Consider the following 15,122-nt stretch of genomic DNA (forward strand, 5'->3'; position numbering starts at 1 on the left):
CATTACTTTGTAATCGTAAAAACATTGAAGCTATTCCCATTTTGAAGAAAAATATAACAGGAATGCCTTTTAAAGCCAGTATACCCTGCTAACCCCAAATAAATGAATTGTTTTTTTGTAACTATGGGAGGTTTGGCTTTTCACGATCAGGCCCTCAGATGAAGTAACTCTTAATTAGTTCAGTGAAATCAGCGGGTTGTGGTGAGGAATCCCTATGGATCGTAATTTACAGCTCAGTCTGCAGTTAACCACTGATTAATATTCCAGGTCCCAACGTTGTAAGTTTCTATTATGTGCCGCTCCTTCTACCTCTGTTTGGTTGTACAATAACTTTAAATATGATAGGCTGGGGAGGTGCACCAATGTTTTCCTGAAGGTTTTGTCCATTTTGGAGGAGGTTTGTATTCACCTATGGCAAGATAAGTGAACATTCTTAAGGAAGTTTACTTAAGGAGACACTGAAGCATAAATATTACAGTCAACCCTGAACAAATATTATTCCAATGTTCTGAAGCCAAAATAAGGTTAATTTTGCTTATATAATGTTATCTTAAGTTCTGGCTTTTTCAATTGCCTGATGATTTGCATGCTTATTATATGAAAAATATAAAAAGGTTCATCCCAATGCAAAAAGGTCATATTCCTTAAAAATTTTAATGTTTGGTGTGATTTCAGGGTTGCATTTAATGTTGCATTACCAGTGTTGGATAATGCTAGTTTAAATGCTTACAGCAATCTTGAAAGTGATTCATACAAGGGATATACGAAAAATACCTATTTCCAGTGTACTTGCTGAAGCATGTAGCTTCCACTTGGGAGTACTGTCAGTATTTTGCCAGATCACAGTGGGAAGGTTGATGATATACTTCTATTTTTAAATCACTAAGGTGATCTCTGAGAAAGGAAGATGCAATGATGGCGTCTCTGCCAGCTTCTGAGGACCAGCCTAATGCCTCCTACAGGGAAAGCTTCTACTATGCTATATGAGATTGACCCCTACACAGCCATGCCAGGGATTGGCCCAACAATACCTAAGTCAGTTGGTTTCCTTTGAAAACTATTTTTCAGGAAATAATCAAAGATAATGAGTTTCCCAATTCCTTTGTTAAGCCAGTATCACCCTGATGAATCCTAAAACCTGACAAACCTACAGAGAAAGAATGATTTCAATTTTGATTTGTCAAAACACATACATAAAAAAATCCTCCCAAAATGTTATTGCAAATGGAATCTAGGAGCATTTAAAGAATCTAGCAGTATTATGGGCTGTATTACTAGCACATACAATTTATTTCAGGAATGTTAAGCTTCAATATTATGAAATATTTTGTCATAGGAGATTACCAAAGAATTATTTGTAGCTATATGATTGTTTGCCCTGAAAACTCAAAGGAATCTACAGTAAAATAAGGAGATATTTTAAAGTTAATATTTAAAAATTATATAGCTTTCTATATTCTATCAATAATTAATAAGAGATATATTAGAGAAAAGATTTCATTACAATATTAAAACAACTTCATCAAGTTCAATGATAATCTATAGGACACAGGTGAAGAATGCGTCAAAAATTTAATGAGACATAAAAGAAAACATGAATAAATGGAAAGACATAACATGTCAAATCGTCCCAAGTTAATTAAAGAGCTATTCCAATTTTAATCACAGCAGGATTTGGGGGTATGTGACAAAGGAATTCTAAAACAGATCTTAAAGAATAAATGTAGGAAAATAGCCAAGACCATCTGGAAAGAAAAAAAAAAAGCAGTGATGAGAGGATACTTTCAATACCAGATATTCATTCATCAACAGGACTTGAATCTACCATCAACCTACCATGGACTCAATTTGTTGGCTGTATAAGCCAACTATAAGCAGAATTCAATACTGAGGTAGAAAAAACAGAAATTTTCACACTGCAGGTTAAAATGTATTTTATAAACTGCCTGTTCCCTAAAAATTTTCATGGAGAAATAAGGTAGTTCTGAATAGCACCCAATGTCATATAAATCCAGTGACCATAAATGTTGACAGCCTAATAGTTTTAATTACACGGGATTAAAATCAAGAGTGTGTGTTTAAAATGGAGCTAAGTGCCAAACTGCTAATAGGGTCTCCAATGAAGAAGGGAGTGAAAATTGAGGGTGTGTGTGTACTGTAAAAACAAAAGGATTTTTGTTTTTATTGTATATACTTATTTTAAAATGTTTAGCATTAGCAAGAATTCATGTAATCCTTTTATAATAGAAAAGCAGTAGAAGAGAAACAAAGTGATGCTGTATCTTACAAAATTAAACTTTATGATTTATTTTTGCCATACAATATCCATCTTTCAATCTTCAGAGCTCTCTGTGTTAGGAAACACATGGAGTAACTCAGATATGGTCCCTACCCTCAAGGGGACTATATAAAGACACATGTCTAAGATACTTGAAGTAAGAACAAGAATGAAATGACTTCAAAGACATTGTCTGAGACTAGATCCCCAAGGTCAGGCACCATGTTGTTTCCATGTAATGAATAGTTCCTTAGTAAGTACATTAAGGAGACAGTGCTAATTTATGGTGGCCATGATAACTTGTTCACACAGCTATTATTTCTTTGAACTTATTTGTAAAATTTGGTGTCTGGTATTGCCGTCAAACTGCTATCTTTGAGTTTCAAAATATTACTGTATTTTACCTACTCTTATTGACTCTAAAGTGGAGGAAGAGGAGTTAGCTACATTTTTAAGTCTTGGAAATGTTATGCAAGTGAAGGATGTTTGATACCTGTACAGTAAAGAGCGAACTGTTTCTTTCCTTTGATCTTATGTGTAGAAATGTGCCCATGTGAGTCCTTCCAAAATCAGAGGACCATTTGGGGTTACTAAATTCCAACTACAGTGGAGATTGGAATGTGGCTTTGAAAGAGAGGTGTTAGCAATACAAATGTTAGGTTTATCTCTGGGGCATAATAATAGTAAACAACAAAAATGAGCTATTAGAAAACAATGGTGAAAGATTTAGGTCTTGAACCAGAGACAAAGGACTCTAGATGTTTGTGTACAGTGGTCACCTCAATCAGAGACAAATACTAACGTCTTGATGCTTCCAAATGCTTCTCTAAATCTGGGTGCATACGACTCAACAACTGAGAAAGAGACGCATCTACCAAGAGGAAAAAGGAACTACTACATATGGTTAATAACACATACCCATGTGATTGGGGAAATGTTTACATTGCTTGAAACATGAGTGTTAGCTGGAGTTTTATTGTTCTTTTTTGCCACTTTAAAATAATCCAAAGTAACCCCTTGTCTTTAGTTTTGTTGTCATTATTTTCTTTTTGTGACTTTGCTGTGTCAAATTGTATTTAAAATTAGGAAGAGAGAGTGAAGGACAATTGGTCTCCATAAATTGTGATAACCTGTGAGATCAGCATTGTTCCCTAATCACAAGTATAAGTGTAATAATAAAAAAATTTTTTTCTCACAGCAATGTTCAAATTTAGATTAAGTTACAAATAGGAATAGACTTTTAAGTAAAGATTATAGTGTTTCAAAACAGTAATAGATTTTTATTATAGTATCTATGGAAACTTGGAGAGGAGTAATTTCGGAGCTGGAATCAAGGGCTGCAATGGGGATAAGATATTACAGGTTATGTAGATGATCACATTTTTCTGTGACTCAGTCCAACAAAAATTCTGTGCTTTGGTGTGTAGAAGTAACTTTTGCTTTCTCTTAGGCTTCTTATATGCTAAGAGGTCTCCCACTTTATGATTGTACATCTTTCCACATCTCTATATAATTAAGGACTTGGGCACACAGACATTTTAGAAGGCATACAAATGCCCATAATTCAACTTGACTTGTTTGGGTCAATGGCTATTGTAAGACTCCCCAAACAAATGAAAAAGTGTTATAAATTACAGGACAAAAGTACATGGCAACTTTTACTATTAAATTCATGTAACTTCAACACTCAAAATTGATTTCACATAAATAGTCATCAGAATGAATGTGTTACCATGTCAATTAATTGCTGCATCTAAAATAACTATGAATTTTCTCTTTTAAAAATTTATTTTTATACAGCAGGTTCTTATTAGTTATCAATTTTATACTTATTAGTGTATACATGTCAATCCCAGTTTCCTAATTCATCCCACCCCCCCGCCCCCGCCCCGCTGCTTTCCCCCCTTGGTGTCCATACGTTTGTTCTCTACATCTGTGTCTCTATTTCTGCCCTGCAAACCGGTTCATCTGTACCATTTTTCTAGATTCCACATATATGCGTGAATATACAATATTTGTTTTTCTCTTTCTGGCTTACTACACTCTGTATGACAGTCCCTAGATCCATCCACGTCTCTACAAATGACCCAATTTCATTCCTTTTTATGGCTGAGTAATATTGCATTGTATATGTGTACCACATCTTCTTTATCCATGCATCTGTCGATGGGCATTTAGGTTGCTTCCATGTCCTGGCTATTGTAAATAGTGCTGCAATGAACATTGGGGTGCATGTGTCTTTTTGAATTATGGTTTTCTCTGGGTGTATGCCCAGTAGTGGGATTGCTGGATCATGTGGTAATTCTATCTTTAGTTTTTTAAGGAACCTCCATACTGTTCTCCATAGTGGCTGTGTCTTTTTTTTTTAATTTATTTTTTTATACAGCAGGTTCTTATTAGTTATCTATTTTATACATATTAGTGTATATATGTCAATCCCAATCTCCCAATTCATCACACCACACCCCCCCCTCAATTTACATTCCCACCAACAGTGCAAGAGGGTTCCCTTTTCTCCACATCCTCTCCAGCATTTGTTGTTTGTAGATTTTCTGATGATGCCCATTCTAACTGGTGTAAGGGGATACCTCATTGTAGTTTTGATTTGCATTTCTCTAATAATTAGTGATGTTGAGAAGCTTTTCATGTGCTTCTTGGCCATCTGTATGTCTTCTTTGGAGAAATGTCTATTTAGATCTTCTGCCCATTTTTTGACTGGGTTGTTTTTTTTTTAATATTGAGCTGCATGAGCTGTTTATATATTTTGGAGATCAATCCTTTGTCCGTTGATTCGTTTGCAAATATTTTCTCCCATTCTGAGGGTTGTCTTTTCGTCTTGTTAATAGTTTCCTTTGCTGTGAAAAAGCTTTTAAGTTTCACTAGGTCCCATTTGTTTATTTTTGTTTTTATTTCCATTACTCTAGGAGGTGGGTCAAAAAAGATCTTGCTGTGATTTATGTCAAAGAGTGTTCTTCCTGTGTTTTCCTCTAAGAGTTTTATAGTGTCTGGTGTACTATGAATTTTCAAAAAGCCAATATAAGAAGGGAAAGCTTGGTGAATTGGAAAAGTGTCAGGCAGATTACAAGCAAATACCTTTTCTAAAACTGATCTTGACTTGAATAACACCCAAGGAACTTCTGATGTGGTTCCAGATCCACAGAACAAAATAGAAAACAATTTTCAGTGGTGCAAGTGTTCCAAAATCGCTAGACCAGATTAGGGGGGAATGTTCTGATTACAAATGTGTTTCACAATCATGGGTAGGGTCTGAGGAATGAGGGTAATTGTTTTTTAAGGCTAGAAAACATGAGCTTGACCAGGCAAAACCTGCTAACACAGTCTTTTAAGATAAATGTATATTATTGAAGTACTTTTTATTTGGTATAGTCATTCTGCATTCAATCCAAGATCCAGTCACAAAAGTTATGACCAGCTGCAAAAGTAGTTTAAGAATTCACAGAAATAGAATAAAAATAAAGTGACAGACAATAGCTAGAAGCCAGTCCTTATAATTTCATTTCAGGAAATCATGCAATTTTTACAGATAATAAGGAATTCTTTCATCTACCCCCCCACCCCCAATATTTAATTATGGCCACATGAAACAAGCTATGTTTTGAGTGAAGGGAGTCCAACTTCTGAATGGGTCAAAGATGCTGAGGATTAGAGGGCAAGACTAAAGTTTTCTTTAGGAATGAGGATTTGTTTTTTTCTTTTTGTTTTTGGTGTTTCCAGATATGCAATGTCTCTGTCTCCCATCCTACCTCCAAATCTTCAACCCTTTTTACCGGACAGCTGAGGCTTTTTCATTCCTGTCCCCAGTCAGAGCTCAGTTCCTGACTTTGGGAACAAATTCTGCTCTGAAGTGGGAAGATTCATTACAGGGAACTACAGATCAGTAGTTTACCAATTTCATGTTAAACTGTTGGTTCTATCTTGCACTTCTACGCAGTTCCCCAGAGACTAACTCCCTGTCTTAAACTCAGTTTCCTAAGTGGGTGAGTATTCATGTAACTGGATTCTTGATACTATTAGAATAACCTTTGTTAGTCTAATTGATTTCAAGCTACGTTACTTCCCTGCTCTATTTAGATGGACATGTTGTGTCTTGGAATCTATTTTGATCTTAACTCACAGGTGTTTGTTTCCATCCATCTCTCCTGAACTTAGAATTTTTATTTAAGAATATGGCACTATTGGGAGTTCCCTGGTGGCATAGTAGTTAGGATTCTGAGTTTTCACTGCCGTGGCCCGGGTTCAATCCCTGGTAGGGGAACTGAGATCCTGCAAGATGCACAGTGTGGCAAAAAAAAAAAAAAAAAAAAAAAAAAAAAAAAATATATATATATATATATATATATATATATATATATGTATATATATGGCACTAAAATGTTATTTAGAAAACGATTTGTGTGGACCAACATTTCTCACTGCTGGAATCACTGTAGGGATTTGCCCAGCACTATCCTGGCCTTTTTAAAAGAGATCTTCTACTAGGCCATTGCATTTCTTGTCAGAAGAGCTCTCCAGCATCCTGTCTGAGGTGGCAGATGACTGACCATTTAGGGGGCTTGGGGAGAAGTTTAGGGGTTCTACTTTTCAGCAGCCAATTTCACTTTCGGCTTTCTGATTTCAGCTTCTAGATTAGTTTGCTCTTTGCTTTCCCTGTGTTTCTGAGTCTAGACTCTCTGTTCAACTTTAAAAGAAATCATATGTATGGGTGTAGGTTCTTGACTGCATGGGTTGGGGTAAGGGACTCAGGGTCCACCAGTTTTGCACACAGACTTTTAACCAATTGTTTTCTGACGTGTGCTGTAGCCCTGCCTTCCTCAGCACGTGGCTCCTTCAGGTCTGAGCCATTCAGAGGATCCGTGGGTCAAGGTTGCCCCTCCTATAATTGGTGTTTCTCCTCTCTAAGCACTTTTTTTTTTTTAGGGAAAATATGAACTTTTATTTTTTTATTTTTTTTTTTTTTTAAATGACAGTTTTTTTTTGTTTTTTTTTTTAATTTATTTATTTTATTTTTGGCTGTGTTGGGTCTTCGTTTCTGTGCGAGGGCTTTCTCCAGTTGTGGCAAGCGGGGGCCACTCTTCATCGCGGTGCGCGGGCCTCTCACTATCGCGGCCTCTCTTGTTGCGGAGCACAGGCTCCAGACGCGCAGGCTCAGTAGTTGTGGCTCACGGGCCCAGTTGCTCCGCGGCATGTGGGATCTTCCCAGACCAGGGCGCGAACCCGTGTCCCCTGCATTGGCAGGCAGACTCTCAACCGCTGCGCCACCAGGGAAGCCCTGAACTTTTATTTTTTAAAGCTAGGGACAAATTTTTAATATATTTTTTAGTTTTTATTGAAATATAGTTGATTTACAGTGTTGTGTTAGTTTCAGGTATACAGCAAAGTGATTCGTGCATATATATATCTATTCTTTTTTAGATTCTTTTACATTATAGGTTATTATAAGATACTGAGTATAGTTCCCTGTGCTATACAGTAGGTCCTTGTTAGGCACTTTACATTGTAAATTCCTTTGCAGGCTAAGTCAAACTTCTTAAAATGAATTCTGTCTGTTATGAGTTATTTCTTATTCTGTCTTTTTTTGGGTGGTGGTGGTGGTGAAGATTTATGTCTTTAAAGTCTTTTTTGTGGAGTTTCAAGTGGAAGGGAAGATAAATGCTTGTGGTCAATCTGCCACATTTAATCTGTACTCCAAGCGTGATTTTAGACCTTATTGTCTATGCTAGTTTTCCCAAAGTGTGTTTACTGAGGTGTTAATAGCTGTTATTAAAAAAAGAAAAGTGGTTCTGTGGCCAACATTTTGGGAAAAACTGGGTCAAACTAAGCTAAACCGTTTCTTTGCTGTAAGGGCTTTTGGGATCATTTAATATACTAATACTATTTAAGAATCCTTAAAGTGGAGGGGGATACAATATTTCCCAAACCCCAGATCCTGTTTTCACCAGGCTAGAACGCTAAAACCTAAAGTAGGAAAAATGCTAATCAAAGCAGTTCAAAGTCCATCTCAGCTTGGCACTTAAAGGTTGGTAGTGAAACCTCCAGAAATAAGCATTCATTGCACAGAATATGAGATGAAATAGTGATGGGTCAGCATCTCTTTCTAAGGCATGTTGACATTCCATGTTCCAGTACTGCAGAGGTTGGGCTGGATAACTGCCTCCTCGGGATATAGTACCAGTGCAACGTAGAGTGATTGACACTTTTCTTTGTTCATCCTCCATTATAACTGTCCTTCTTAAGAGAGATACCCTGATGTTATTGGGTATCCACCATTCCACAGAGGATGGTCCCTTTGGAAGAGGATTTTGTACCAATCCATCTCAGGAAAGGTTGGGCTCCATTATGGCTAATGAGTTCATTCTCACCAGGCACCGATCTTGAATCCAATCGGCCACTAGAGAAGGCTAGAATTCACTTGCAGATGGAATGAACATGAGTTATTTTACACAGAAAGGACTGTTTAGAATTATCTTCCAAAAAATGGGGTGTGGGAATGGTAGGTAGTGAAAGCTTCTGTGACTCTTCTTTAGTTACAGAGCCATTGAAAGATTTCAGGTGACACCATTCCATTTGCAGTGTAGAAACATTACACTTGGTGAGGGCAGGAAAGATGAACTCAAGTAGTTCAAAGTGAAGGTTCCAAGAGGAAGACATTGTAATAGTTTAGGGCAAATGAATGACAGAGAAGAAGACCTTCCATCTCACCTTGTTCATTTACCAGCATCCTACCAACTATTTACCAGTGTCCTTGACCTGGTCCTCTCCCACATTGTCAGGAGCCTTCCTCTACCAGCCCTACCCACTCCTGTGTACTCACTCTACCCCTTAGTATTAACTATTCCCCCTCTGCCCATAAACATGCCAAAGTTGTTCCTCCTATAAACTGTCCCTAGATCACTTTCTCTTCTAAATCCAATATCTTCCCCTCTTTCTTATTGTTACTTGTTGAAAGGTTTTACCTTTTCTCACTTCTTATACCTCTTCATTCTATTGTAGTTTACTCCCTGCCCTCAATATTTTACTGAAACTACTCTTAATATGGTAAGAAAGGACCTTATCAATGCCAAAAATCAATGACTATTTTAAAATCCCTATAGAGTTATCTATTACACTGGACAACATTAGCCCTGTTTCGATCTCTCCTTACACATTTTCACTTTTTGGTTTTCCATGGCACCCCACTCTACTAGAGCTTTCCTCTAACAGTTTATTCTCTAAATTCAAATGCTCCTATTTCTCCCAACTTGGCTTAAATATTGGTGTTTCCAAGGGTTCCTTCCTCAACTCTTCTTACTCTTCTCACTTTCTTTGGATGATCTATTGTCATCGTTTCGACTATTATCTGTTTTCTGAGGACTTCCAACTTTTTATTCTCCAGCCCCACCCTGTCGCTCAAGCTTCAGATGTGTATCTCCAACTGCCTTTTAGGATGCTCCACTTGGATGTCCCACAGGCATCTCAAACACAATATGTTCAAAACGGAATTCATCTTTTCCCTAAGCCTGTAGCTTCTCAGTTACTCTCTGTCTCAATTGCCGGTTCAGTTCTCTAATCCGTCACCCAAGTTCGGAATCATCTTTGATTCTTCCTACTCCCTCATGCCACTCATAAGATCTACAGATACATATTTAATAGGGCTTCTATTTGTCTGCTTCTCTCTTATGATTGCTGTCTCTGTCCAGGTTTGGGTGAGCCTTTATCATCTCTTACTTGACTTCTGAAAAAGTCTCCTAACTTCTCTCCCTGGCTGAGTCCTTTTCAAATCTTCCCTCCTCATGGTTCTCAGACTTACCTATTTGAAACAAAGATGCGATTGTCTCACTTCTCTCCAAAACCTTTCATTGACTCTCCATCACTTAGAGGATAAAGTCTAAGCTTTTACCATGATCTGGCCCTAGCCTACTTTTCCCAGTCCCCTTTTATAATTGATGTTCTACAATATACAGAATTGCTTGTGATTTCCTGAGAACATCAGGTTATTTCAAAGCTACTTTGGTTCACATTGTCTTAGGGGTTGGAATGGTTCCTTCTGCTATTATCTTACTACTTGACTAGGACCAACTCATCCTTTAATAATAAACTTGGGAGTAGGGGCAAGATGGCAGAAGAGTAAGATGCGGAGATCACCTTCCTTCCCACGGATACAGTAGAAATACATCTACACGTGGAACTGCTCCTACAGAACACCCACAGAACGCTGGCAGAAGACGTCAGACCTCCCAAAAGGCAAGAAAATCCCCACGTACTTGGGTAGGGTAAAAGAAAAAAGAAATAACAGAGACAAAAGAATAGGGATGGGACCTGCGCCAGTGGGAGGGAGCTGTGAAGGAGGAAAGGTTTCCACACACTAGGAAGCCCCTTTGCGGGCAGAGACTGCGGGTGGCAGAGGGGGGAAGCTTCGGAGCCGCGGAGGAGAGCGCAGCCACAGGGGTGCGGAGGGCAAAGTGGAGAGACTCCCGCACAGAGGCTCGGCGCCGAGCAGCACTCACCAGCCCGAGAGGCTTGTCTGCTCACCCGCCGGGGCGGGTGGGGGCTGGGAGCTGAGGCTCGGGCTTTGGTGCTAGCCAGGAGGGAATCCGGGAAAAAGTCTGCAGCTGCCGAAGAGGCAAGAGACTTTTTTTTGCCTCTTTGTTTCGCGGTGCGCAAGGAGAGGGGATTCAGAGCGCTGCCTAAACGATATCCAGAGACGGGTGCGAGCCGCGGCTATCAGCGCGGATCCCACAGCAACAGGGGCGCAGAGGGAAAAACGGAGAGATTCCTGCACAGAGGCTCAGCGCCGAGCAGCGCTCGCCAGCCCGAGAGGCTTGTCTGCTCACCCGCTGGGGCGGGCGGGGCTGGGAGCTGAGGCACGGGCTTCGGTCGGATCGCAGGGAGAGGACTGGGGTTGGCGGCGTGAACACAGCCTGAAGGGGTTGGCGTGCCGCGGCGAGCCGGGAGGGAGCCGGAGAGGAGGTCTGCAGCCGCCGAAGAGGCAAGAGACTTTTTCTTGCCTCTTTGTTTCGCGGCGCGCAAGGAGAGGGGATTCAGAGCGCCACCTAGACGAACTCCAGAGGCGGGCGCGAGCCGCGGCTAACAGCGCGGACCCCAGAGACGGGCGCGAGCCGCGGCCATCAGCGCGGACCCCAGAGACTGGTAGGAAACACTAAGGCTGCTGCTGCTGCCACCAAGAAGCCTGTGTGCGAGCACAGGTCACTCTCCACACTGCCCCTCCCGGGAGCCGGTGCAGCTCGCCACTGCCAGGCTCCCGTGATCCGGGGACAACGTCCCCGGGAGAACGCACTGCGCACCTCAGGGTGCTGCAACGTCACGACGCCTCTGACGCCGCAGGCTCGCCCCGCCTCCTCCGTATCCCTCCCTCCCCCCGGCCTGAGTGAGCCAGAGCCCTCGAAGCAGCAGCAGCTGGGGAACAGACGCCCTCAGGCGACCTACACGCAGAGGCGGGTCCAAATCCAAAGCTGAACCCCCGGAGCTGTTCGAACAAAGAAGAGAAAGGGAAATCTCTCCCAGCAGCCTCAGAAGCAGCGGATTAAAACTCCACAAACAACTTGATGTGCCTGCATCTGTTGAATACCTGAATAGACAACGAATCATCCCAAATTCAAAAGGTGGACTTTAGGAGCAGGATATATTAATTTCCCCTTTTCCTTTTTTTGTGAGTGTATATGTGTATGCTTCTGGGTGAGATTTTGTCTGTATAGCTTTGCTTTCACCATCAGTCCTAGGGTTAGGTCCGTCCATTTTTTTTTTTTACTTAAAAAAATTTTTTTTTCCTAATATATGTTTTCTTAATAATTTTTTCCGTATTTTCTATTTTTAGAAATTAAAAAAATTTTTAATAAGTTTTTTCGTATTTTTTATTTTAAAAAATTAAAATTTTTTTTTCTTAATAAATTTTTTTCTTAAAAATTTTTTTCTTATTTTTTACTATAAAAAATTAATAAATTTATTTTTAAAAATTAAAAAAAAATTTTTCTGAATACATTTACTCTTAATTTTTTTTCTTATTTTTTATTATAATAGCTTTATTTTATTTTATTTTATCCTCTTTTTTTCTTTCTATTTTTTTCTCCCTTATATTCTGAGCTGTGTGGATGAAAGGCTCTTGGTGCTCCAGCCAGGCATCAGGGCTGTGCCTCTGAGGTGGGAGAGCCAACTTTAGGACACTGGTCCACAAGAGACCTACCAGCTCCACGTAATACCAAACGGCAAAATCTCTCAGAGATCTCCATCTCAACATCAAGACCCAGCTTCACTCAACGACCAGCAAGCTACAGTGCTGGACACCCTATGCCAAACAACTAGCAAGACAGGAACACAGCCCCATCCATTAGCAGGGAGGCTGCCTAAAATCATAAGGCCACAGACACCCCAAAACGCACCACCAGACGTGGACGTGCCCACCAGAAAGACAAGATTCAACCTCATCCACCAGAACACAGGCAATAGTCCCCTCCACCAGGAAGCCTACACAACCCACTGAACCAACCTTACCCACTGGGGACAGATACCAAAAACAACGGGAACTACGAACCTGCAGCCTGTGAAAAGGAGACCCCAAACACAGTAAGATAAGCAAAATGAGACGACAGAAAAACACACAGCAGATGAAGGAGCAGGGTCAAAACACACCAGACCTAACAAATGAAGAGGAAATAGGTAGTCTACCTGAAAAAGAATTCAGAATAATGATAGTAAGGATGATCCAAAATCTTGGAAATAGAATAGACAAAATGCAAGAAACATTTAACAAGGACGTAGAAGAACTAAAGAGGAACCAAGCAACGATGAAAAACACAATAAATGAAATTAAAAATACTCTAGATGGGATCAATAGCAGAATAACTGAGGCAGAAGAAAGGATAAGTGACCTGGAAGATAAAATGGTGGAAATAACTACTGCAGAGCAGGATAAAGAAAAAAGAATGAAAAGAACTGAGGACAGTCTCAAAGACCTCTGGGACAACATTAAACGCACCAACATTCGAATTATAGGGGTCCCAGAAGAAGAAGAGAAAAAGAAAGGGACTGAGAAAATATTTGAAGAGATTATAGTTGAAAACTTCCCTAATATGGGAAAGGAAATAGTTAATCAAGTCCAGGAAGCACAGAGAGTCCCATACAGGATAAACCCAAGGAGAAACACGCCAAGACACATATTAATCAAACTGTCAAAAATTAAATATAAAGAAAACATATTAAAAGCAGCAAGGGAAAAACAACAAATAACACACAAGGGAATCCCCATAAGGTTAACATCTGATCTTTCAGCAGAAACTCTGCAAGCCAGAAGGGAGTGGCAGGATATACTTAAAGTGATGAAGGAGAAAAACCTACAACCAAGATTACTCTACCCAGCAAGGATCTCATTCAGATGTGATGGAGAAATTAAAACCTTTACAGACAAGGAAAAGCTGAGAGAGTTCAGCACCACCAAACCAGCTTTACAACAAATGCTAAAGGAACTTCTCTAGGCAAGAAACACAAGAGAAGGAAAACACCTACAATAACAATGGGAATAGGAACATACATATCGATAATTACCTTGAATGCAAATGGATTAAATGCTCCCACCAAAAGACACAGACTGGCTGAATGGATACAAAAACAAGACCCATATATATGCTGTCTACAAGAGACCCACTTCAGACCTAGAGACACATACAGACTGAAAGTGAGGGGATGGAAAAAGATATTCCATGCAAATGGAAATCAAAAGAAAGCTGGAGTAGCAATTCTCACATCAGACAAAATAGACTTTAAAATAAAGAATATTATAAGAGACAAAGAAGGACATTATATAATGATCAAGGGATCGATCCAAGAGGAAGGTATAACAATTGTAAATATTTATGCACCCAACATAGGAGCACCTCAATACATAAGGCAAATACTAACAGCCATAAAAGAGGAAATCGACAGCAACACAATCATAGTAGGGGACTTTAACACCCCACTTTCACCAATGGACAGATCATCCAAAATGAAAATAAATAAGGAAACACAAGCTTTAAATGATACATTAAACAAGATGGACTTAATTGATATTTATAGGACATTCCACCCAAAAACAACAGAATACACATTTTTCTCAAGTGCGCATGGAACATTCTTCAGGATAGATCATATCTTGGGTCACAAATCAAGCCTTGGTAAATTTAAGAAAATTGAAATCGTATCAAGTATCTTTTCCGACCACAACGCTATAAGACTAGATATCAATTACAGGAAAAGATGTGTAAAAAATACAAACACATGGAGGCTACACAATACACTACTTAATAACGAAGTGATCACTGAAGAAATCAAAGGGGAAATCAAAAAATACCTAGAAAGAAATGACAATGGAGATACGACGACCCAAAACCTATGGGACGCAGCAAAAGCAGTGCTAAGAGGGAAGTTTATAGCAATACAAGCCTACCTCAAGAAACAGGAAACATCTCGAATAAACAACCTAACCTTGCACCTAAAGCAATTAGAGAAAGAAGAACAAAAAAACCCCAAAGCTAGCAGAAGGAAAGAAATCATAAAGATCAGGTCAGAAATAAATGAAAAAGAAATGAAGGAAACAATAGCAAAAATCAATAAAACTAAAAGCTGGTTCTTTGAGAAGATAAACAAAATTGATAAACCATTAGCCAGACTCATCAAGAGAAAAAGGGAGAAGACTCAAATCAATAGAATTAGAAATGAAAAAGGAGAAGTAACAACGGACACTGCAGAAATACAAAGGATCATGAGAGATTACTACAAGCAACTCTACGCCAATAAAATGGACAACCTGGAAGAAATGGACAGATTCTTAGAAATGCACAAACTGCCGAGACTG

The 15,122-nt window shown here is 39.4% G+C and overlaps 1 protein-coding gene across 3 annotated transcripts in view; it reads right to left on the bottom strand.

Annotated features, from left to right (window-relative positions):
* Window positions 1–15,122, bottom strand: part of CPED1 (cadherin like and PC-esterase domain containing 1) — a 312,531-nt gene that overhangs the window by 13,439 nt on the left and 283,970 nt on the right. The window contains exon 22 of one of the 3 annotated variants that reach the window (XM_059933518.1): window positions 1,636–1,745. The exons of the other annotated variants lie outside the window; for them this stretch is intronic. Coding sequence (XP_059789501.1) covers window positions 1,659–1,745 — 87 coding nt within the window. The 3' untranslated portion in view covers window positions 1,636–1,658. Of the gene's footprint in view, window positions 1–1,635; window positions 1,746–15,122 lie in introns of those variants that run through there. 3 annotated transcript variants of the gene reach the window in all.

Source organism: Balaenoptera ricei, chromosome 9 (assembly GCF_028023285.1).
Source record: "Balaenoptera ricei isolate mBalRic1 chromosome 9, mBalRic1.hap2, whole genome shotgun sequence".
NCBI classification, from domain to species: Eukaryota; Metazoa; Chordata; class Mammalia; order Artiodactyla; family Balaenopteridae; genus Balaenoptera; species Balaenoptera ricei.